This window comes from Chaetura pelagica, unplaced genomic scaffold (assembly GCF_000747805.2).
Source record: "Chaetura pelagica isolate M959 unplaced genomic scaffold, ChaPel_1.0 scaffold156, whole genome shotgun sequence".
In the NCBI taxonomy this organism is placed as follows: Eukaryota; Metazoa; Chordata; class Aves; order Apodiformes; family Apodidae; genus Chaetura; species Chaetura pelagica.
This window is the reverse complement of record NW_009953694.1, coordinates 109,967-134,653: the sequence shown is the minus strand read 5'-3', so window position 1 is coordinate 134,653 and position 24,687 is coordinate 109,967. Positions and strand designations below refer to the sequence as shown.

Below are 24,687 nucleotides of genomic sequence, written 5' to 3'. Positions count from 1 at the left end.
TTCACCGTGAGTGTGTACACAAATCTAAATTGTGATGTGCATGAAGGGCTAGAAACGGGCATAGTGAGAGTTTCTTCTCAAATACGGACTTGTGGAGGAGCCATATACAACCCAAGCTGACTACAGTAGCTTCTGTCTGTGTCATGTTTATGAGACAATCAAACCAGTTTTTGTTTTTGTTCTCTCTTTAATTCCCTTTTCTGAAACTTGGTTAATTGTGCTACATATTTTGGCTTTTGTGCTTTTTAGATGAAGATGATGACATCTTCAAACCTCCTAAGTTGACTGATGAAGACTTCACACCTTTTGGGTCTAGGGGTGGCCTCTTCAGTGGTGGAACAGGTCTTTTTAATGATGAAGAGGTGAGAATACTAGTGAGAGTAAAAATGGAATGTGTGCATTCCCCTTTAAAAACAAAATGAAGGGTCATGACAAATTCTCACCTCTGAAAGTCAAGGAGGGGAAATACTTTGTTGCTTGGTAGCATTCAAGCATAGTGGAACAGCATAGCTTTCCAGTGGAGAAACAACTACACAAGTGAGGTACTCATGTTCCTTTTGGAACAAAGCCTTCCCTTCTGCAGTAGTGCTGCTAGAGATGTGTGGTCCTATCATGACATTAGACGGGTTCTAATTCCAGCAGAGCTTAGTCAGCATCTACCTCACTTTTTCTCTGTGGAGATAAAATAAATGCCATATTACTTGCCTATTTTAGAACAGAACATTTCTATTAAAATGTCTGTCAGAACACAACATTTTGTCAATCTTGCTTTCTCCCTGGGTGTGGGAGAAGTTTGAGAAGAATGTTACATCCTTTCCATTTTATCTTCACAGACTATATCTGGACAGCTGAGGGTGCAGTGGAGTAAAACAAATTATTGCCTCTGGTTTAATCATGCAGCTGATATTCATAACAGTCAAACATAGTCCAGAACAGTAGCCAAACTTGCCTTTGCAGGATGTTGTGTTCCTCTTTCGAACTAGAACAAAAGTCAGGTGTTCCTTGGAGCTGAGGAGGCTGCTAGACTGAAATTTGGAAGGAGCATAGTTCTGTGCAGTGCTTTCCACTCAAGTGCAGCCTTTAAGGATAAAATACTAATGTGCTTCCATTTTAAGTGACAGCCAACAGCTTAAAAAAAATATTTAAAAAAAAATCTGATAATGCAAGCCAGCTTTGTGTAGGTGTGAATTCAGATGAATCTATTATTAGAGCTTCTTGGTTACTTACTGCCATGACTATTATGCTCCTCCTGTAGGCACAGGGCAGCTAAGCAGATTTGTCTCCTGACCATTGCCTGCCTGCATATACCTGTTCTAATTTTCTGTTACCTGAAAGTTAAATAATCTAGGAAGGGTAACTTATCTTAACTAGTGCAATGAAGGAGACCTTACTGTACCAGAAGGTGGTCACAGTAGGTCAGCAGGCAAATAGTGACTGACAAATGTTCACTAACTCTGACATTCCTACTGCTGCCCTGCACTCCCCTACTCTTTTCTTACTCTTTCCTAAGTATTGCTCCCTTCTTTCTGGAAAGCTCTTTGAGCCTCCAGGAGTGAAGCCTCCATTACCCAGCTTTGTCTAAGAGGGAGACTTTCAAGAAATTAAGTTGTCTGTATTCTGGAAGTATCCTGGAAACTGGGACAAGGATCAACACAACCTGGACACAGAGACTTTTTTGGAAGTGTACTGCAGTGCTTTTGAGCAAATAACATGTATCTCTGCACCATATTGGTTTCTTAGAGTAACCTTAGCAGCAATATAAATAACTCATTTTAACCATGTGAAGTTTAGAAGTATTTTGCTTATCCTGACCCAATGATCTTAAAGGTCTTTTCAAACCAAAGTGATTCTATAATTCTAAGTCTTCCTTCTAACCTTCCTGTGTTAATTTTAAAAGTAAAGAGTAGAAGACTGTAACCGTGACCTGAACAGGTGTAGGTGAATTAGTGTAAGCCCTTGGAGATGTGCAAATAAAAGATAATTCCTTTTCCATGGTAAACAGACTGATAAACAGTGAAAATTACATTTTAGAAGACAGAAAGTTACTCTTCTGAATGTATGCACTTAAGTTTATGCTTGAGTATCTAGATTTCAGTCTATGTGTGCAGACATCCTTTTGGGAAGGGAGTGGTGGTTACCTCCTCTGTCTTGGCTTAAAAGTGGATCTGTCTTTTGCTACAAAAAACAAATTCACTATTTCACCCCCTTTGCATTTTCATCTGCAGAGTGATCTTTTTGCTGAAGCCCCAAAAGTAGAAGAATCCAAAAGAAAGGAGGGAGTTCCAGTAAGTGAAGGTATGAACCAATTGTTGCCTCCTGTACTATACTGTAATTTATCACTGCTAGTGGCTAGACTGTTTTGCTTCCAAACTAGAAAGTCTGGAGTCAAAATCATTGGCAAGTCTTTTCTCCTTCCCATTCCTAATAGAGAGCTGTGTTTTCCTGGAATTTTAAATGTGTTTGTTCACTATGATCTCTTATACACACCCACTTTCCTGGAGCTGAATGGATGTCCTTACTGATGTTGGCAGAGCTCTCTGCATGCGCTTGGTTCCTGCTGCTGAAGAGTACTTTGCAGGACCCACTTGAGGGTTTGAGTGGAGTGCAGATTTCTTCTTGCAGTTTAATGCACATATGAGCTTCCCAGTTAGTTGCATATCCAGACTCTGAAGGGGTTTGAGCACACGTTCTGTACTGAACAGCTTTTACTAAAACATTGTATTTGATAAATTTTCATATATGGGTTGGGAGACTTAAGTCATTTTGTTTTGAGAGCATGGTAATAGAAGTGGTTTTGAGTGTGTGAATGTGAAGCCTTATAAATCACACTGTGTGTAAATATGTCATGTTTATAAGCTTCATTTTAGTAGAACTGCTTTGTGCAGTTTTAGTGGAGCAAAAATAGCTAGATACATATATCTGCAAAACATAAAGCCAGAAGTTCAAGGAGAATGTCTAAAGAGTTCTGAGCTGTTAAGAAAAAAGAAAAAGGGAGCTCAAAAGACCTTTCACATTCCTGTTTCTATGGTACTGTTCTGAAAGCTTTGACAGCTTAAAACTAGTGCATCCATTTGTATTGTACTTCCTATGATTTCAGCATCCTCTACAAAGTCCTTAAAGAAAGTTCCTGCAGGTGCAGTATCTCTGTTCCCAGGTATGATTTGTTCAGTAGCAAATTGCTTCATGCACAAAATGCTCATTTTCTTTAAAACCTACTGGGGAGGTTTTAAAGAAGAAAACTACCCACATTCAGCAGCACTGCATTGCTTGATCATGTGCTTAATGATAAATACAGGTGCTTCTACCATGCTAAACCTAAACTGCAGCATGCTTTATGGATAATCAAGATTCTGTAGGTTCTCTGAAGGTAGATTTTTTTGATGGCAGATACTAGCAGCTGTCAGCTTCCGGTGTTGTGCTGTGCACTTTTAAGGATGTCTTAGTTTATCTGATATTATATAGTTTAAGGCTACAATGCATGAATTCACATCTTCCCAATATACTCTTAGAAGGAAGTGCATTTTGATTTTGCAGATTTGATCATATTCCTTCAGGTTAGTAGAACAGTTTAGACATCAAGTTTTTATGTTTTTGTAGCAGAGGTAAGTAAGACCAATCTTGTTTCTCTGGTTTTGATAAGGAGGATCTGCATACTTGGGGAAGGACCAGATCTGTAACTCAGAGCTAGAAAAAAAAAAGGAATTATACTAAGATCCCTGTTCCATCTCAGACTTCAAGCTGGGTGATGAAAAGAAACATGGCACCAGCCTCTTTGAATCAACTAACTTTTGTTTCTGCCTCTGTGTAGGGTCTTCATCTGATTAAGTTACTTTAATTTCAAGTTTTGCGCTTTATTAAGAAAGGCCTATTTTAAGACTATGGCTTCAGCTAACTGAGCCCTCAGTCAGTATGATTTTTAGAGTAGGATGTGTACAAACACAGCCTATTTACCCCAGTATCGAAGATATACATCAGCAATGGTCATTTTACATAATTAGAAGAGTTAGTAGCAAAGTTCTAAACGGCATATTGAGGTTTTCTTTATCCTTCAACTTTCTTGGAAGTACTGTTGTAAAAGCAGTGAATTTTCTGTCATTCTAACAGTGTCCTGTTCTAGTTCATTAGGAATTAATAGGAAGCATTTATTCAAGTCTTCAGTTGCTCCCTCTCAGTAACTTGTAGACAGGCCAAAGTCACTAGAGAAAAAAAACAGTATTGAGGCTCCTTTCCTATTCAGAAGCACTTGATGAACACATTTCCAGTGAACAGTTTGTGTAGGAACCTGAGGATGTTTTATAACCTATCAAACTTCGTGGCTGTATTCCTGTCGATCCTGTGGCACTTCTAATTTTGTGATACACTGTTTTTATAATAAACTGATACTGTGCTGGTCAAAATTAATGCAGTCTGCTGACTTTTAACCAAATCACAGTTGTTCTACTTTCTGCCAAACTGTCAATAAAAGTTTCTTCCTTCCCCCCAACTTCTGCCCTCTCCCCACCTCCACCCCCCCTCCACTGTTTCCAAGCCTCAATATATAACAAGCAAAAAGACAGGCTTAGAACCAGTCTGCTAGTTTTTACCAAAAAATACAAACCTGCTGAGTCTTCTAGCTTTAACATGGAACCTGGCTCTTGTTCCTAGGAGAGATAAGCAGGTTTGAGAAAGAAGTGATTTCAGTGAGAGTGCGGAGCCATCTGTCTGTGACTTGGCTTTATCAGGAAGTTTCTGGCTAATGCTTTGTGGCATTGTTGCAGGCGTGCATTAAAAGCTGCTGTGACAGAAGCTCTGTCTGGCTTCACTTACAATGGCACAAGTTCATCTTATCGGTAAATTTGGCAATGATATCTGTGTTTTTTGTTGGTTTTTTTTCCCCATCTGACCTATAGGAGGAAGCGATGTATTTAGTTCTACTGTAATTGTGGAAAAAAATAAGAAATCTGCAACAGAAAGCACAGAGAAAACTAAACAGCCTGGGAAAGTTGTTCTGTTTGATGATGATGATGATGATGAGTTCTTTGTGAGAGCAACTAAAAACCCTCCAGATTCAGGTACCTTTATATTAAACATTGAAGGTCATAACAATTCAAACTGATGGGTTTGGTGGGGGGTTTTTTGTAGTTATTTTAATTTCTTTTCCTCACGGTGGTGTGGGAATGGTTTATTTGTATAGGCTTTTCACTGACTTTCCTCTCTTAGCATGCTCCTTTTACTGCTAGGGCAATACCTAGGCTGGATCAGGGAAATGGTACAGACTATTCACACAGCCTTGATTCCCTCTGCCCAAGATTCCCTATTGGTAGGCTCTAGGCATTTAGATGTGCCAAGGCAATACAGAACACTGCCTTTAGACGTGCCAGCTGACTCTGTCCCAGCACTTGTTGACTGCACTGTCTGTCACCAGTGCTCTTGGGCAAGTGGTGTTTCACTTTGAGAGTTTGTCTAGCTTTTTCTTTTAAAGACTTCTGATGCAGATCATTTTTAAAAAGGGAACATGGTGTCTTTTGAGACTTCGGTATGTTCCCTTTTTCAGTAGTGGCTGTTCTGTTCTCAACATTCACTGATTTATCTCTTAATGCAGTCAAGTCCCCAATTGACCTATTTGATGATGATGATGATGAAGGTGATTTGTTCAAGGAAAAATTGTCCATTCCTCCTGTGGTTGCTGGCACAACTAAAGACATGGAAAGCTGGAGGGAGCCAGTAGTGGGAAAAAAGGTAATAATACATAAATGGTTCATATGGACAAGGTTTTAGGAAAAAGTTAAGACTGCAGCTGAAGTAGTCTTTTCATGTATGCCACTACAGAAGTGTTATGTTTGTGAAACAGAACTAGGTTTATAGGGTCTTGCATGACCCAAGTGCTTCAAGGGTCTGTAAATGCCTCTGTCTTTGTAACTTCATGTTTATTTTAGAGTTGGTTTTTTATTTGGTTGGGTTTTGTGTGTGTGGGCAGTGATTGGAAGAGTGTCTGTGGTCGACATCATCCAGTGTCATTGATCTCATAGCACTTGTCTTTCCTGGAAGAGGGGATGAGAACTGATTCAGCAGCACCCCTCCTGCTCTGTCAGGAAGTGAGGGCTTTTTTATACTACAGGCTTGCTGACAGTAATGCTTGGGTCTGGAATCATTCTGAGTTTAATGACAATATAGCTGGAGGCAGGCTGGGGCTGTGCTATGTTAATGCAGGAAATGGTGGCTGACAAAAATGGTCCTCTTCCTTTAGGAAACACAGCTTCTTAAAATAAACATTTTAATTTAAATTATGAGGAGGCCTGTCATGAGTTGCTGCATAGATTTTTCTGCTGAAAAGAATGGTGGTGGGAAGGGAGACCTATGTTAAGACCTGCAAGGCACTCGTGCGTAGCTCTGGCTGCATATGAGGAACTTGCTGAGCACATGAGCTTTGGACTTCAGCCCATGGGTGACAAGTGTGTTCTGTCCCTTGAACTACTAGAATGCTACCAGCAGCATGCCTCTTCATAAGGGTCATATGACTTGTCTGCCCTTTCTGAATCTAAATGGGTGTTGATGCAGTTTCTTTATTTGTTTTAAAGAGTCAACCATCTTCAGGTGAGGACTTCAAGCCTTTACCTGAAATGCCTCCGAGAAAAGAGAGGGGCCTCTTCTCTGATGAAGAGGATTCTGAAGTGAGTATCTCTAATCCTATAGAATCCCTACAGAAATCCTTGGGATCTGAGTCACCATGACTTCAGTACACTTGTATCTGGGACTCCTTATTTATCTGTAGGACTGGGAACTCTGACATCCATGCATCTGCTTCCAGCCATCCTGAAAATTCCTTCTTGTTCCAAGAGTGAAATTTCTGAGAACATTTTCCCTGTCTTCAGGGAGTTCAGCTTGTGTGGTACATTTGGGTGTGGATTGAAAGCCTGAAGAGGAATCATGAAAGACTTGCATGTTTAATCTTGTGTCCTCTGCTTTCAGCTAGCAATTAATCTGCAAAGCTGGAGGCCCTGTGAAGTTGCCGGTGATTAGTATATCTGAGTAAGACAGTCTTTCCTCAATTCACAGGCACACTAAAACACTTTTGAGAAAAGGAAAAACATCAGTGTTCCATTTAGAGTTCTTCAATGTGTAGCATTGTTTTGCATAGTGATTTTTCTTTGATTTGCACAGGACTTGTTTCCATCAAGTAAAACTGTAGAGTCCAAAGCTACGTGTCTTCCCACCAGCAAGTCCATGGTGAAAGCTCCATTCTCTTTGTTTGATGATGATGAAGAGGTAAGTACCACTTTTTGACACTGCCTGTATAGGCGAACCCTCCTGCACAGCCTGTTGCAAATGCAGTAGGAAATATTCAGAATTTTAGCACACTAAGCTTGTAAATGGAGCACTGAATTAGAACACTAAATCAATCTTGCATCGTCTAGCAGTTCTGAGAATGTGGACAGCATTATGGTGGAGAATGCTGAGAGGAACTCTTGCAATCTCTTGGTGTCTTTTCAGTGTTTTGCAGTCAGTGTTTTGCATATCATCTCTGGACCTAAACATGAAGGACATTGTGTCTCTGATTGATAGGACTAGAGAACACTGAGCAATTGAACAGATATGAGCTTCAAGAAACTGTTTTTAATCTGGCCTGTGATACGTAGTCACATGGATGATTTCTTCCTTCTCTTGTGTCATGGTTGATCAGGTCCTATTTTTGCACTTTGCAGTATGTAAGAATTGTGGCTGCTAGTGTAGAAACTTAGATCAGAGAACAGTATGTGGAAGAAACTTAATATTGAATTGGTGGGTGAATTTCTTATCTTTTTCATCCTCTTCTCTCTCCCACACACCCTGCAAAGAGTTTTCAATCTGGGCCTGCAGCCTTCATGGTAAGTTAACTTACCCTCAGATAAAGAGGAGGCCTGCTTAGGGCCATAAGATGAGAGACTTCCACAAACTCAAGGGTTTCCTCTTAAAGAGGGGCCTGCTTCCAACTTTACCTTTCTGAATAGGGGTTTTTCAGAAGCAACTGTCAGGATAATGAAACATTTTGTAATATGGTAACTGGTAGCTGCCCTGAAGGTTGTGTTGTGGAGCTGAAGTTCAAGTTGAGTGGAGAAGTAAGTGTTAGGTGGTGAAGTCAACAGATGCTTTTGTATATTCTAATGCGTGTATAATTATCTGCATGAGTGTGTTAAGGTGAAAAGTCTTGCTTCTTGCTCAGTGGTGGTGGTTCAGCTTGCCTATTACCTGTCCTCTCAGAATAGGATTCATTCTCTTATTTCATTATGTTGTGCCCTGTGCGTTAGCTATTGTGCAACAGAATTGCTATGTGGTGATTTTTGACTGGTGGTCAAGTCTTGTGCTGGAGAATCTGTGAGTCAAAGCCAACCTGTGTGCTTAGAAGTTTCTGGTCTATTAAAAGCTGTTGTGTGTAGAATTCCCTGTACCAGACTACTGTATCACACTTGAAATTGTCTTCAAAAAGGATTCACAAAACACCATTTTTCTATCCTACTCAAAAGTGGCTGGCAACAGTGTCATGTATGCTGATGATTTCTCAGTAAGCTTTTCATTGTGGGATTGACTTTTGATTGTTTTTAAATATATATTGTTTAATATTTTAAGGACCTCTTTGGTGTGATACCTGCAAAGAAGCAACAGGAAAAACCCCTGGAAGAGAAAGCAAAACAGTCAGAGCCAATCAAGAATACCTCCAGCTTATTGTTCAGCAGTGATGAGGAGGTACTGAAGAGTAAGATCTGGTTGAAAGGGGTTACTGGGCTTTATGCTGGGCAGAGCATAAAACTGTTAAGATGAGAACCACAGTCAAACTCTGTTGTATCCACATACTATGCCTGCCCCAATCCTGTGACTTGTTTGCAGCTGAGGAATTATTCTTGGCACTAATTATCTCAGGATCTGTCTTATTCTTGCCACAAATTATCTCAGGATCTAGGTAACAGAAGTCATGTAAAAGTGAAAATCAAGTGTTTTCAATGTAATTTATATGAAGATTGATAGCAAATGGAGGCTGACTTAAAAATACTAAAAGGGGAAAAATAAGTTTGCTCTTGCTGCTTTAATTTCTGTCAGGAAAGTTTAGCAGTTCTAGGTATATACATGTGGTAAGGAGTTTTTTGGGTTGGAGTTTTTTCTGTGTGTAGTGGTATTTCATGGGTTTTATTGGGTTTTGGTGGGTTACTTTTGTTTGTTGCTGATTGTAGATTTTTTTAAACATCTGTGAATGGGAAAAATTAAACACAAAATACCTCGGCTTCTAAGAAAGCAGCCCTCTCCCAAGGATGGTGTAGATGTTGTACTTTGTCTTAAATGAAAGCCAGAGACTAAATAAATTAAAAACTTGTTTGGAAAGTCTCTGAACTAAGTCACATAAATAGGATCCAGAGTCTTCTTAGCCCACTCTCCAAAATTACTCTTTTACATAGACTTGATTTTTATTACTTGTTCTGTAATTGCTTGCTTAGTGGATACTAGTAATATTTTCAGATGCATTTTTATCTTAACATAGAATAAACCAGATTTGTACTTTAACATGTCTGTAATCACCTTCAGAAAGGGGATGAACAGAGGTGAGAAACAGGGAAAGCCACTGGATATGCTCTGAATGAGACATGCAAGCCAGGAAACTCTCCTACCCCAGAAATGTTTCCTTCTAATGTAGATTTTTGAGTTGTTCATTTTACAGGCTTGATTAATGCTATTTCCAGAGTGGAAGGAAAAAAAAAAAAGTACTGTGGTTGAAAGTTGAGAAAAGAAGTGCAGCATCATGCACCCTAATAATGAGGTGTCTGAGGTGTGAGTGTTTTCTTGTTTGTTTTCCCCCACACATCAAACTTGCTATTATTAATTTAAGTGGCTCAAATCTGGTTCTACTAGGTGACCTTACTTCCATGACTGCAGTTTACACTGACCTCAGATGTCAAGAGCAACTACAACAGTAAAGTGTGTGTACTTTGTTTCATTGAGCACATGCTGTATGCCAGAAGGTGTCCAGGCCCTTTGCACAGCCTGAGCAGCATCCGATTATAGTGGCTAACACAAAGACAGGAAGATAATCTAATAGAGAGATGGAAGGACTGCCAAGATCTTGAAGTGTTTCTGCTCATAGAGAAGATGGGAAAGTGGCTTTGACCAAGACAAAAGAAAACTTAAGTGTTCCTTATTTTTAAGGAACACTGGAATGTCTCCAAGACAGCTAAACACCCTTCTGAAGATGACCAAAAAGAGGACCCTGCAAAATCAGCTGGCACTGTTGGTCAGGCTAAAGCTCTGAAGAAGACAAGCCTCTTTGAGGACGAGGATGAGGAAGATTTATTTAAAATCACGAAAGAGAGGTGACAGTCCCACGGGGGGTTTGGGAGGGGAGCATTTTTTCAGAACAGCCCACCAGCACCCTCTAAACTGGATGGACCCAGACATACTGCAAATGTTTTCTCTTGCTACTGCTGCTGAGGACAAAGTAGAGTGGGAATGAGCAGGACTGGGCTCTTTTACCTTACTTGTATTTGTCACAGTGAATCATTCTTGCCACTTGAACTGGGCTCCATTTCTATACCTGCAATATAAAATCCTCTTTTTATTTTGATTTCTGCAGAAAACTTTGCAGGCAAAAAGGGGGGAATGATAGAATTTTTGAGACATTGAGGAAGCTGAATCCTGTATCTGGGACCATTTGCTGCAAATGATGATCCTAAGTAATACTTTTAAACAGATAAGTGCAAGGTCTATGAAACTTTTGCACTGAATTTTCCACTTTCTCCTCTCCCTGTAGCCAAAGAAAGCCACAGAAGGTATCATTGTTGTTTGAAGATGATGCTATTAATGAAGAATCTCTCTTCAGCTCCCAATCAACACCACTTCCTTCTGCTGCTAAGGCTGCAGTGGTAATTCCTTTTTCTTTGATAACTAACATGAAACACTTAGTCTTTTTATAGTCCATCATCCTTGTTAGGTACTGAATGTATGTCTAACTTGTTTTACACAATGGTAGTTCTAGCAAACTGGACTGGGAACAGGGCAGATTGAACTCTTACATATAAAACTTCTTACTACCATCAGCTTAATAGGGATTTCAAAATTTTCTTGACCACTAACTCTAAATTTGTTTGGCTTATGGTAAAATCCTTTCCTGAGGGTGTTTAGAGAGCTCTCAACCATAAAATATTGTTAAAAGCATCAGACAGCTTACTGCTGACTGAAGCTAGAGGTTCACCCTTTCTGTCAACTTAACCCAAGCTGGTTCAAATGTGTCTACATGCTTCTTTCTTACTGGCCCTCTGTTAAGGGTGCTTATGCTATCTTCTGTCTTATGAGCTTAGCCCATAGTGATTGTGCTTTGAAATTGAGAGTAGGAGTAGCAAAAGTTTAACACAGATTATCTGCAGAGGGAATTCCTGTACATGTCTGTGTGCCACCTCCCCTCCTTGCCTTTCTGCTTACCAGAAAAAGGTTGTCATGGCCCATAGAGACAACAGGCTTAAGAGCAGAAGAAATAAACAAACCCCAGTCTAGCTGCTGGCAGTCACATGAAATGGTGCACCAACCAGACAAGATTCCCAGGGCATCTGTTCTAAGCTTACAACTGCTTCCTGGCACTCTTCAACCAGACTGAAGAGTCTGTAATACTAGAAATGGAGTGCCACAAACCACAATGTCTCATGGGAGGAAAGCAGAAATCAAGCATGTTGCCAGTGTTCTAGACCCCTGCAGAAGGCAAAGTGAGACTCTGCTATCTCTCAGTAATGTCTGCTGCTTGCATACAATTTTGTGTCACCAACATTCTCTTAAATTTTCAGGAGAAAGTAGAACCAGCACAAGCACCACCTTTCTTTAATAAAGAAGAACAGGTGGAAAAGGAAGGTATGCCTGATAAAGCAGCGAAGTCTAACCAGGTTGAAGATACACTGTGGTGTTCAGAAGAGCCTGAAGCAGTTCCTGTGTCTAGAGGAACAGATCTTGCTGGACAGCACATGAAGGAGAAAGTGAGAGATTTTCTTCCACTAATCTGAAATTTGATAGAGGTTCAGTTTAAAAATAAGCAAAAAAAGTCCCAACCCCTAAAAAAAACCAAAAAACAAAACTAACCCCTCAACAATCCAACAGGGCTTCTCCAGAACATCATTTTTTTTCTGGTTTGGCTCTTCTCTTACTAAGGAAAGAGTAACTTTGTCTACATTTAGCAGAATAGCTTGTCAGTCAAACAACAAATTGATTAAATGTAATTTAAAAGCTCTTTCCAAACTGGTGTACATAAGGTAATTGTTTGAGGCTTTTTGTTGGAGGGGTGGAATCTGTTTATTTTTTTCTCCAGAGTGGGTTGGGTAATCTTTATTCACATGAACAGAGACTTTGTTTAAAAAGTAGTCTATAGTGAAATGTAAGCTTTGCTTCAAGCTCAGTAATTTTGTTTCAACATACTGGCAAAGTTATAAATGGTGTTGGTAGCTGTAGCTTTCAGGATTGTGAATTTTTCCTGGGTAATACTGTTACAAAACGCTATTATTGAGTGTATTATTGAAGAAGTTTCAGCAGAACTTAATCTTGGGCATGGTCTTCCTGAGTAATTGATGGGGAATTATCAGCTGATGAATTTCCAGATTAGTTATAATGTTTTGCACTTTCCTGAGCATATTCAAGGTTTGGGTAGTGCTGCCCACTCCAAAGAATCCCAAGTGAACTAGGTACCTCGGAGATAATGGTGAAGCTGCTTAATGTAGCCTTGTGGCACCAGATGCCACCTGGCTTAAGGATGAAGAGGAAACCTTATGCAGGATGCTGCTTATCAACAGCACTGCAGTGCAGGGTACAGGAGTAAACTTGTGCGTTGCTATTTTGTCTAATTAGGAAAAATGAGTTGGATGTAGTGGGTTGCAGAACTCTGCCCATTGCTGGCAACTGAACCAAGAAATCTTAGTGGGTTTTTGATTATTTTTTTTTCCAAACCTGACCTAAATAACAAGTGGATGTGTTAATTGTTTTTTTTTTTCTGTTGGAGCCTTTTGCAGCAAAATCCTCAGAGCCAGCCAGCAGTTCAGATCTGTTTGCAACATCACCACCAGCTCTGCAGAAGGATGTCAAGACCCAAGCTAAGAAAGTGTTAAGCTTGTTTGAGGAGGAGGAAGAGGATAGACTGGAAGATGATGATGACATAAAAAATGCACAGAAAGAAATTGTTGTGGTGAGTCTAGGGAAGTTCTTGAACACTAGGAATTAGGGAGTATTTCTACCTCTAGTATTACAGGCACGATTTTGTTCTTTCTTCATGTCATGGAGGCTAATCTTTCTTTATTTTTATTTATTTATTTTTAAACTTCCAGATTCTTGGATGACAAATTATTCCTCCTCTTCCTCAGGATCCTGAATCCTTTTGTAATTTTTCCATCTGACTAACTCAAAGGCATTTTGCTAAATGCTAATATGAAAAGATATTTTGTAAAGAAGTTCTGTCCAGATGTTGTGGACCAGCTACTTGATGTCTGCTGTATGAAACTGATTCCCCAGTTAACTGATTCCCTAACCTCAAGATCAGGAGTACTAGGAAGTTGAGGGATGTGGAATTTGAGGCCTTGTTGCTTATCCTCTTATTTCTTTATTAATCCTTTAATGTTGCGGTTTGCTTGGTGGATATATGCCTGCAGACTGAGCTTCAGAAAGAATCATCTTAATTCCATGTTTACATCTGTTTTTCAAGAATGTTTGTTCACTTTGTTAAAAGTTGCTATATTATTGCTGTCTGGCTTTCCTAGCATATACCATCAAGAGGTAGACTTTTAAGCTTCAGCAGAAATGTTCTTGAATCAATGACAATGTTTCTACTTGTGTAAGATGTACCAGTGTTTTTTCTGTAAACCTAAAGTCATGTCACAAACTACATACTATATACAATGGCACAAGGTTTTGTCATCTTCCTGCAACCATGTAAAATAAGTTGTCAACCCTAATGGCTATACACACTTTATTCAAAAGTCCCGGGAGCTGAATGAAATGTTTGGCTCTTTGAGAAAAATCCCTGTTCATACCTGCTTTGTTGTGAATGTATCTCATGTGTGTTTGTTTTTATTTTTTGGATGAGCACATTGTGAGATGGTTGCAAAAAGCCACATCTGTCATATGAATTTGGGAAGACACAAATCCTTTCAAATCTTTCCTTTAAGGCACTTGACTGTCAGCGTGTAACAGTCATTAAGTGATTCAGGTGCTGAAATGCATATTCATGCAAAAGTCAGAATAGGTAATTTAAGAACTTAATCTTTTTAATAGGCAAATCTGAAAGGTGTTACTATTTTCCTTGCCTATCTCAGCTTAATACATGTTTCATGAGTGGATACTTCTAGATGTGCATTAGGTTTTCATGTATCTGGGCAGAAACAGTAGTTCTAGGGCTTTAGAAATGTGACCTGTTTTTTGATAAAAATGAAAGCTGGTGCACAGAGAGACTGAGAATGGAGCAGTAATAAAAATCGTAGGACAGAGTGTATGGACCAAAACTGGTGTAATGGAAATTAGCTTTAATAAACAGCCCCTTGGGGCTCCTGGAGACTTGGACTGGAAAGAGGAGAATTATGACAACTGCTCCTGCTGCTTGTATTCGAGTCTGATGTTATGCTAATAGACATTAAGTCATGCTCTTAAGAGGCATCCTTTCATTTGTCTAGGTCCTGAAGAGGTAACTTGGTGGTGAAACGTAGATACTGGCCTTTACCTGCACCTTCAGTGGGGCTTTTGCCTTTTGAAAGTCAGACTGGATGCATACAGTGACCATGATCATAGAAATCATTGGTTTTGGTGTCCAAGCAGCTGATATTGTTTGGTTTGCCAGATAATGGAGGGCTGATAAGGTGATACATTTGGCTGTCAACCTTCCCCCCACCAGCAAGTTTGAAACTACAAGTTCTTGCCAAAGCAGACAGTATGTTCTGTCCTTGTGGGGGATGTTGGCTTTAACAGAACTGGGAATCTAGCAAAAATAATAGCTTTATAGGCCTTTAACTCTGGGGGGTTGTTTTATTTTATTCTTTGAAAAGGTACCTTAGGAAGATAATTAAACCTTCTATTCTTACCACTTCTCTGTCTTGCACCTTCAGCTGAAAAATTCAAGGCATAAATGTCTTAGTGAAATATAAACCTTATTGTACACTCATGATAACATACTTCAAACTTTTTGTTTTTATTTCCTTTCTAAGGAAGCTTTACAGGTAAATAGTAGCAACTGGATCTCAGGTCAGCAAACACATACATTTTGGTTCTCATCAAATTGAACTATGAATACAAATATTTACATTTTAAGTTTTGCAGATTTGGTCCAAATAAAATATACAACTGGCAGTTAAAGTTGAATTTGTGTTACCAGGGTTGTAGTGTAGCCTCAGGTGAATTTTAACCTGTCTGATCACTAGGCAAATAACCTCCTTAAGGATGGAGTTTCTTACTCTGTGGACCTTAATCCTCTCCTTCCAGGCTTCTGAGAAGAGTACTCGGCCCAAAAGCACTGGAGTCTTTCAAGATGAAGAGCTCCTTTTCAGTCACAAACTTCAGAAAGACAATGATCCAGATGTCGACCTCTTTGCCAGCCCGAAGAAGTCGATTGTAAGTTCAAAGTCCTCCTCTGAACCCACTATTTAGAAACAGTGTTTGAAGTGTGCAGCCTACCAGTGTTTCTTTTTTGAACACAGCTTAGAAGTTACTGGTTTCCAGGAAGGACCAAGTTCTAGTATCAGTTCAAGAATCATAGGCCAAAGGAGATGTGCTTTTGATCTGTGACACATCTTTTCTTTATCCTTCATCTCTGCAGTCTGCAAACCGTATCCTGAAGCCATCATCTGGAGGAGGACTTTTTGGGGATGATGATGAGGATGATCTCTTCAGTACCGCTAAAACGAACCTTTCGGTATCTGTTCCTCTGCTATAAATGGCTCATATAAAAGACACTGGAAAAAAGTCCATGGAAGGCTTGTTTATTTTCCATATGTATTCCTGCGAGAAGTCAAGTGACTTTTTTCAGAGCATTTTGAGAGAGTAGAAATGGCCATTGTGACAGTGAAGACATAGGGAACAAAGAGATGCCTTATGTCTCCCAAAGCAGAGACAAGTGGATTAGATTATTCTTCTTGTGTACCACTGGGACTGGCTTAGTTGTAAGAGAAAACACCTGAGCAGAAATCAGAGTAGCAGCATTTGTATTGTGTAATTGTTTTACTTGCTAATGCTACTTCCCTGTAGTTCATGCATGACTGATGAGCCTTACTCTATGATTTCTGTAATTAAAGTCTCTGCAGATTGGTTTGATTTAAGGTAGTGAATGTGGCATTAGAGAGTGAGCAGCTGCAGTAATGAATGAGACTGCATAACAGGTGGTCTGAGGTCAAAGCCCTGACATGCATTCTAAACTGCTGCTCTAAAGGTATTTAGCTTAATTAAATTGAAGCCAACTTTTGCTTTAGTCTATTTTCATGTCTATAGCTGGGATTTAAGCTAGAAAACTGGCAATAGTTCCTGGAAACTATTTCTTTGAGGACTGTGGAAGAGGTGGCCTTAAGTAATTAGTGTTTGGCAACTATATATGGAGCCTGTATGCTTGAAAACATAAAAATAGCAGTATTTCTAAGCTAGATTTGTGGTTTTATTTTCCCTGCTGTCCTGTGCATGAGAAAATATGTATGCATTGATAAGTTTATAGAAACTCATTATTTATGGTTAGTGCAGACAGCAAAGGTTGAAGTAGACTAAAGGAAGGGGAGTGGAAGGCCCTTGTCATTGCAGAGCCAAAAGGCAATGACTACTATATGTTGTAAAGTCAAAAGATAAGGCTAGTTTTATTTTCAGATAGAAGCAAGATTTTAAAATGTTTGTTTTGTTTTTTACTTGGTCTGCAGACCAGGCTTTTTACTCAATCCATGTTGACTTGTGCTCTTAATGTTTTCAGAAAATAGCTGTGAAGAAAACACTTGAGGCCAGTACTGGCCCTTCCTTGGAGAGCAGAAACCTTTCAGAAAATGCTGTAAGTGCCAAACAAGATGAAGCTCCGAAGGCAGTAACTACAGAGGCAAGTACTTAAATCTCATGCCTTAAACAGCATGTAAAGAAAAAAAGAAAAGTATCATTTTTGTTTTAAATAAGTTGCTTTAAAAGATCAAAACAAATGCCTGGATTCACTGGCTGCAAAGCAGCAATGCATGGCCAAACTTGTCTGCACTGTCTGCACCGAACAGGGACACTGTTACCAGCAAGAAGTCTAAATTATGTTGATACATGATAAGTGATAGTTTTATTCACTCGCTTCCAGTTGGATTGAAAATGGGTTGTTCAGTCTTCTCTGAAGTGTCACTGTCTGTTGGAGTGAATGTGATCTTTAAGTCAAGGAAGGCTATCTGAGAAAGTAGATCATGGCATGCAGCACAAATCTGTGGCTGTTGAGGATCTCACCTTGGAGACTTTATGATGAGCAAACAAGACTCCTACTCTTGTCCCTTATCTTGCAGAACCAGAACTTGCAGATCTTGCCTCTCCAGGAGAGTCAGTCTGGAGCTGAATTCTGGCTTGTGCCTCACCAGATCTGCTTTTTGGATTTCCATCTGTAGGAGATTAGAGTGTTGTTTTTTTCTCCCTGGGCTGAGGAACACAGAGCAAATCTGTAGTAATTAGCCTGTCTTACCTTATGGTGAAGTATTCCTTGAAACGCAGAATCACAATCATCCTTTTTTTGTAGTTACTGACATCCTGGTATAGAAAAGATCTCAGCTTGTCTGAGGTTCAGCTGAATGCCACATGCATTTGGGTGAATGATCTCCTCAAACACTAGGATTCCTCTGTCATGCTAGCAAGACTTCCAAACCGGTGTCATAACCCTTACAAACCCTCGGTTGCTTTAATGTGACTGAAGGAGCTCTGACTGCCCAGTCATACAATAGCAGTACAGTGTAGCTCACAGAACCATGGTAAGCTGCAAATATTTGGAAAGCAAGCCCAGGGAAGAGCACCTTAGCTGATTTGGTTCATCCCTGGGTCCTAAAATTGACCCAAGTCTTAAGACCAAACAGCTTCTCTTGCTCTTTTGGTCTAGTCTGATTTCTGGCTCTGTTGGCCTACTTTCTGTAGCAGAGCACTCACTTCTCCAAAGTTGTTTTCCTTGAAGGCCATGAGGTACAATTTTGTAGCCCTTCTGGCTTCCATGTGGACTTGATTGGAGACTGTGGCCCTATTGCAACCAGTCACGAAGAGAAAACTTAGTTATATCATGATCTGGCAACAGGGCTTTAAAGGGTCTTAGGGCAGGTAATAAGCAAGCAAGGAGGGAGGGTGGCTGTCGCAGTTTGATTTGTCTGTGTGTGACCTGGAGAAGGTGGAAGTTGTTCTGTTACTATGGCACAGTATAATTTGTGTAGAAGGAGGGTGGAATGAAATGTGATAATGAAGATGGGATTATTGCTTGTGGGGAACTGAAGCTGAAAATTGAGTGACTGTAACTCTAGCAGTAGAATGTGAAGATAACAAGGTGTCTTCAGAATTAATTGGTAAGGAGTGAGCTTTCTCTAGATGTATTAAAATGCAAACTATGGTCTGGTTGATAACAAATTGTCCACTTCTTTAATCCAGTGTAATTTTGTGCAGAAATCTACAGGTCCTGTTCCCATTAAAACCAAAGAGCCCTCATCCCGGATTGGAAAGCTACAAGTAAATTAACTTTACTGACATACTGACTTTCAAAAAAAAGAAAAATCTCCCTTGCCTGACTGATGGCTTTCCCTGAAACAATATCTTTTTACTTCCTTACCTTACTCTTGCAGTTTATATGTTTGTTTTTTCAGATTCCATATTTTCTACTACTTTTTCTGCATTGCATGTTGAATATTTTTTCCCCCTCCCATTTCTGAGCAACACTATTTAGTCTATTTGGGTGGCAGAGGGTGGGATCCTCTTTGACCTGCTATTCTTCTAAGCACTATTTTAAGTATGGTCAGAGGCTCTTAGGGGTTTGGAGTTTTTGTTAGGTCCCTCTTCTGACATGAAATGACTAATAATTGTCTGTCTCACAGTATTGCTCTTAATGTCAGAACCGTTGTTATCCTGGGACAGAATACTGAGCTACATAGGTGTTTCATCTGACATAACGTGACCGTGCTATTCCTGAAGCTCTTCTACAGAAAAATAGTATTGAGCACTGCACAGACTTAGAGGATTTGGGAAACACAGATGTGCACAGGTGTGAGAAAGGCCAGGCACTTGTAGAAGTAGAACTTGAATGTCCACATACACTAATTCTTGCTGCTTCTCTAGAGTCATGCTTGCTCTTGAGCAGTGTTAATATAATCTCTTTTTGTGTGTAAGTTTTTGTTTTCTCTGTTTTGTAGGCTAACTTAGTTATTAACCCTGCAGCCTTACTACCTGGTGCAATGCCTAAGGTCTCCAATGTAAAGTCATCCTCACCAGTTCTGGACGCTCCATTGTATGAGCCCAAGGATGTACAGAACAGTGAAGCCTTCTCTGCTGCAAGAAACAATGAAGAATTAGGTGTTAGCTTTGATCAGCCTATGCAAGCGGATACCTTGCACAGTGCCAATAAGGTAACCTTGGTATTTAGAAAGATAGAAAGGGACACAGTCTGTCCTTGTGCAAGGGTTGGTGTTCTGGCATGGAAGTTCTGCTAACAGTGCAGTCTTTCTGAATCTAAATGGAGGTGTGGACATCTAATCCCTTCTTATTTCTGTGGACCACTGAAGAGAAAGTCAAGCTGACTACATTCTTATCTTTGTAAGGGGCTTATCCATATAGTTAATTCTCTTCCTTTTTAAGGTATATGTGTATGTTCCCCAAGAACAGTGGTTTTCCCTATAGATTAAAGTTGGTTTAGCATAGTATCTTGCTTGAGGAGATGCCAACCTGAAAACCATTAAAAAATGCATCTCTCTAGGCTAACTATAAAAGATGTTATGGAAAGCTGCTGTGGCAAGATATCAAAAACACACCACAGATGCAGGTTGACCTTTACCTCCTCTGTGAATAAAAATGTCATGGTGTCCTGAACTGTCACTCCCAATTCTTTTTCAAACAAACCCCTTGTTTTTTAAAGAAAAAAAAACAACCACACAAAACCCAAACAAAAAAATGTTACAGCTTTTGACATGGCTGATCTCTGCCTCCTGACTCACGGGGGTGTTTTATTCCTACCTTTTACTTTATAGACTGCAAAATACATATTATAATTAAAGATTTAGTGCTTCTTTAAAAACAAAACAACAAAACTTGGACCATGTAGTTAAGATTTGGACAGGTTGCTTATTGTTTTATCTTTCTCATGGGTTTCTTGAAGGCAGTGATTTGAATGAGGTAACTAATGATCTTAACTTTGATTCTTTCTTTCCTTAATGCTGCTGGAGCTGTTCATTACTAGATGAGCAGCAGAGATGACTTGGGAAGATGCAGCAGCTGTCACCACAATGTCTGGCATGACCCCTTAGTGTCAAATGGGTTTGAAGCTTGTACATCAGGCTAATGCATTACCATGTAGGCATAGTTGTTTCCAATAGCAACATGTCCTGCACAACAGACAAAACCCTCTGCCATGGTACTCTTAAATAGATAGACTTGCAAAAGAGTAGCATTCCTGTAGTTGTGCACAGTCAACCCTGAAAGATCATTTTGGCATAGTGATGATGCATGTTTGTTTACAGAAGTAATTTGAGAAGAAGCATCTCAGTAACTATACAGTGAATGGGGGTTTTTGTGCCTCAAAATGCATGTTTGAATTTTGGCATGTTATTGCTTCCTGGACCCTTCAATTGAAGTTTGGGTTTAAGCTGTAAGTATATGTAGCCAAATGCACTTTTTTTTCCAAAGACTGGAACAAAGCAACCTGCCTGGCATTCTGGCTGTCCTTTCAAAGAACAGTGCATGGTGCAGGGATCAGTTTATTTCAGGTGCATGCCCTTCCATCCTAATTTTCCTGTTTTTCAGCCATGCTCTGATCAGTACAGCCCCACACTCTAAAGACAGAAGTCCTATAATGGTTCTGACAAAAGCACATGGCTCCTTTAAGCTGTGTTACAGCATATCCATCCAAATTGTCCCTTTGCTCCAACAACAATTAACAAGGGAAGAGGACGTTGCACTGATCTGTTTCCTACATGTGTGAATACTCCTGTCCATGTGGGGGTATGGTAGAAACTATAATGGAAACTTGCAGGGGGCCTTCTTTAGAAGGAGCAGAGGAATGAACTGCAGCAGACTATGCATAAAATGAAATTAAATGGGAAACATAATTAGTCATGACTTGGACAGAATAATTGCACTGCAGAAGCCCCTGGATTAGCAAGCCATCAGACTGAAGTATTAGCTAAAGCTGAGGGGCTAGAGTGGCTTGCTGACCTGTGTTGTGACACTCAGGAGTGCTGTTGCTTTTGTATCCCAATTCTACCTGCTGTGGAATAACCAGAGAGCAGCAAACCAAAAATCTTGGGTTATTTTTCTGAAGCTTGCTGCAAAATACTCTAAGCTTGAATGACCCACTTGTCAATTTTCGTTTCTGAAAAATGGGGAGAATGGATGACACTGAGCTGATGATACGTGGTTCCTGCTGCTTCTCCCTATAAATTAATTCAGTGTATGCTCAACACTCCTTTCTCAAGATCCCAAACTGAGCATCTGTTTAAATGTCCATGTAGCTGTTTAAGTTACTTAAACCAGACCTGTGAGCAGAACTTTTTTAGTTATTTCAGTTTCAGTGTGCCAGTATGAAATGTACAATGCATGTTAACTGCAGTGTTGTGAAGGCACAAGGAATCCTGTGAAGTGTGTTGGTTTTTTCCTTCTGTATAACCCTGCTGTGCTTTTACTACTTTATTGCAGACCAGGATCAAGGTTACAGGAAAACGAAGGCCTCCTAGCAGAATGGCCCGCCGTCTAGCTGTGCAAGAGTCTGAAGGGAGTGAGGAGGTGGACAGTGCTAGAGAATCACAAATCTCTCTACCAAAACAGACATCCACAGTAGTGAACATAAAGGAGCCTCTTGCTGCTGAAGCAGAGTCCAAGGAAAATGGCTTTTTCTCTGGCTTATCGCTACCAGCTCGTGGCAATGTTTTGCCTGTTGGAACAAACTCACTTCTTCCTCCAGAACCCAAAGATCAAGGCGATGATCTGTTTGAATCAGAAGACCTTTTTGCAAGCAATTCAACTTCCAGACCAGCCACACAATTGAAGTTAAAGGAGGGAATGCCAGACAGTGTGGCTAACAAACCCATCAAGGGCGGGGAGAAAAAGCCTGATCTATCTGCTCTGGCTGATCAGGACAGCAACAATCTTTTCCAGGCTGTACAGCAAAAATCTTCAACAAAAAGTAGCCCTATACCTTTTTTGGAGGAAGAGGAAGACTCTCTCTTCACTGGCCAGAAAACTGGAAAAAAGGAGTTGAAATCTGCTAGCCGACAAGCTGTTGACCCTACTGCCCAGGATATCTTTGAGGTAATGGGGGAGCCTGCCATCTTGGTCTCTTTCGTTCCCAGAACTTGTGCAGAACCTTCTGCTTAGACACAGGCTGCTTAATGGTGACTGCTGAGTAGAATAGTGCAGGATAGGTAGTGAAGTAGACTGTCAATCATGCTCTGCTACTGGGCAAGAAAAGCCCTTTTTTGGATATTCACCCCCTTATTAGCAAGAGTGGATTAGAAGGCATGTCAGTAAACGTGCTGTGAAAACAGACCTGTGATTATGACCTTTTTTAGTGTAATAAAGTATTTGGTTCTTATCTGTCATCTATATGTTCAATGCACAGCAGCTCAAATAACTCTTTTATAAAAGGAAAAAGTTGGCAGGATGGGCAGCTGATACATGCCTCTGTGCTGTACTTGAGCTGTGCACAATCTCACACTAAGGCACCTCTGCCAAGTCCTCCTTTAGGAGAAGGGACTCAGACTTCTCAGGTTGGAGAAGCCCAAGGCTGTTGGTCTTGTAAACATATCAGCTGCTGTGTACAGATAACTTGACTATTCTCTGGAAGTGTATTGATGATCTCTCTATGCTTTTCTCCAAGGACGATATATTTGCTACTGAGGCAATTAAACCAATGAACAAAGCAAAAGAGAAAATGCCAGAGACTAACCTGTTTGACGATAATATTGATATTTTTGCGGATCTCACCATAAAACCAAAAGACAAGAAGACCAAGAAAAAAGTGGAACAAAAATCCATATTTGATGATGATATGGGTAAGTGTCTAATATCTTGCTGCTAATCTCATAATATTGTCCCAAGTTGCATTCAGTGGAGATGTTTTAGAACCCTTTGCTTTCTTTTAACTTTCCAACTTCTCTGAAATCTCTGTTCATCTCTGGATTTTAACCTTGGATGAGAACTGTCTATATTTTTAGAAGTCAGGATGGCATTTAAATGGTTTAGGAGAGTGTATAATGTTCTTGTAAATAAAAGATTATCTTAATTCCTGTAGAGATTTTCATACCTATGGGAATTATAACATCTCTCTTGTCTGGAATAAGAGACTAATCTCATGTTGTTATGGCTCTGAGAGATACATTCTCTGTTTCAGTTTGCACAGCTCTTTGTATCATACTTTCAAATGAATCACCAATATGAAGGAATTAGTATCTCTTCCTGCCCCACCTCCACTACTGTGTTGACTGCCTTGGGGCCCATAAGATTTTGTTTATATCTATTTATACCCAGAAAAAAAAGCATACAAATATTGAACCTGGGAGAAGAAGTTTGCCCTGGATAATTTGTTGAAAATAGCTGCATATAGGAATGTGAAATAATGCAAACCATACTCCTTTCTTGTTCTCCATCAGCAGAGGCATCAACTAATTTGATCCCTGACTGTGTCTGTTTGTTCTCAAGCTCTTCATGTTTACAGCTCTTGTTTGGGATTGCATGTATTTCTTTTCCTCTAAGAAAAAAAATATTTCTCCTTTAGCTGTGATTCTTGTTAGTTTTCTTTTGTTCTAACATATTCAAATTGAATCTGACTTACCACTGTTTTGCTTGGACTACCGTTAAGCATTCCAGCCTGATGGAATGACCTGGCTGAAATCCGTAAATGTGTTAGAAAACTTGTCAGAGAATGAACATCTTGAGATTTCAAAACCTTCTCAATTGATATGAAAAATAAGACTCAAACATTTGCAGGCATAATATTTGAAATATGTATTAGATTATTAAAATATTTTAATAATTTACTTTTTTTTTTCATGTAGCCAATAGCAAATGAAAGAACTTCTAAAACAGCTACCACTTACAAATATTTCAACACAAAAATCTGGACCTCATGTTAAAAAAAAACCAAACCAACACAGTTATAGAGTGCCACTGGAAATTATCTTGGAAAATTAGCCACAAAAGAACCTGCCCTTTACACTCCACCTTTGGACATCTACTCCAGTGCTAGAGCTTGTTGTTTGATGTCATATCTGATCTTGATACCTATAGCATCAGATGTTTGAAGGTGAGGAAGCCCTGTTTGGCACGTAAAGTGGTACAGCTGGCATGTGCCTATGCTTCAGGTTAAGGGTTGGCTTCAGTGAACATGGTAGCCCTTTATCAGAGCTGTACATTATCATCTCGGGAGATTTTTTTTCTGCTGCAAAAAAAACAGTAAGTGAATGCCATTTTGTGGGGGGTGGAGGCTGTCAGCTGCTTTCCTTCTTTGTCCTACCAGAGCTTCTAGTCACTATTTACTACATTTGTGTTAGGCTTGTGATGGCAGAA

At 39.8% G+C, this 24,687-nt stretch overlaps 1 protein-coding gene across 1 annotated transcript in view; it reads left to right on the top strand.

The window, feature by feature from the left end:
- Positions 1-24,687, top strand: part of FAM21C (family with sequence similarity 21, member C) — a 34,525-nt gene that overhangs the window by 7,792 nt on the left and 2,046 nt on the right. Inside the window, exons 10-28 of the mRNA XM_010000332.1 lie at positions 250-362; positions 2,226-2,295; positions 3,098-3,154; positions 4,890-5,051; positions 5,582-5,718; positions 6,558-6,650; positions 7,141-7,245; positions 8,584-8,700; positions 10,150-10,313; positions 10,751-10,862; positions 11,775-11,961; positions 12,969-13,156; positions 15,436-15,564; positions 15,770-15,865; positions 16,901-17,020; positions 18,586-18,648; positions 19,326-19,538; positions 21,820-22,431; positions 23,000-23,174. Coding sequence (XP_009998634.1) covers positions 250-362; positions 2,226-2,295; positions 3,098-3,154; positions 4,890-5,051; positions 5,582-5,718; positions 6,558-6,650; positions 7,141-7,245; positions 8,584-8,700; positions 10,150-10,313; positions 10,751-10,862; positions 11,775-11,961; positions 12,969-13,156; positions 15,436-15,564; positions 15,770-15,865; positions 16,901-17,020; positions 18,586-18,648; positions 19,326-19,538; positions 21,820-22,431; positions 23,000-23,174 — 2,913 coding nt within the window. The remainder of the gene's footprint in view (positions 1-249; positions 363-2,225; positions 2,296-3,097; positions 3,155-4,889; positions 5,052-5,581; positions 5,719-6,557; positions 6,651-7,140; positions 7,246-8,583; positions 8,701-10,149; positions 10,314-10,750; positions 10,863-11,774; positions 11,962-12,968; positions 13,157-15,435; positions 15,565-15,769; positions 15,866-16,900; positions 17,021-18,585; positions 18,649-19,325; positions 19,539-21,819; positions 22,432-22,999; positions 23,175-24,687) is intronic.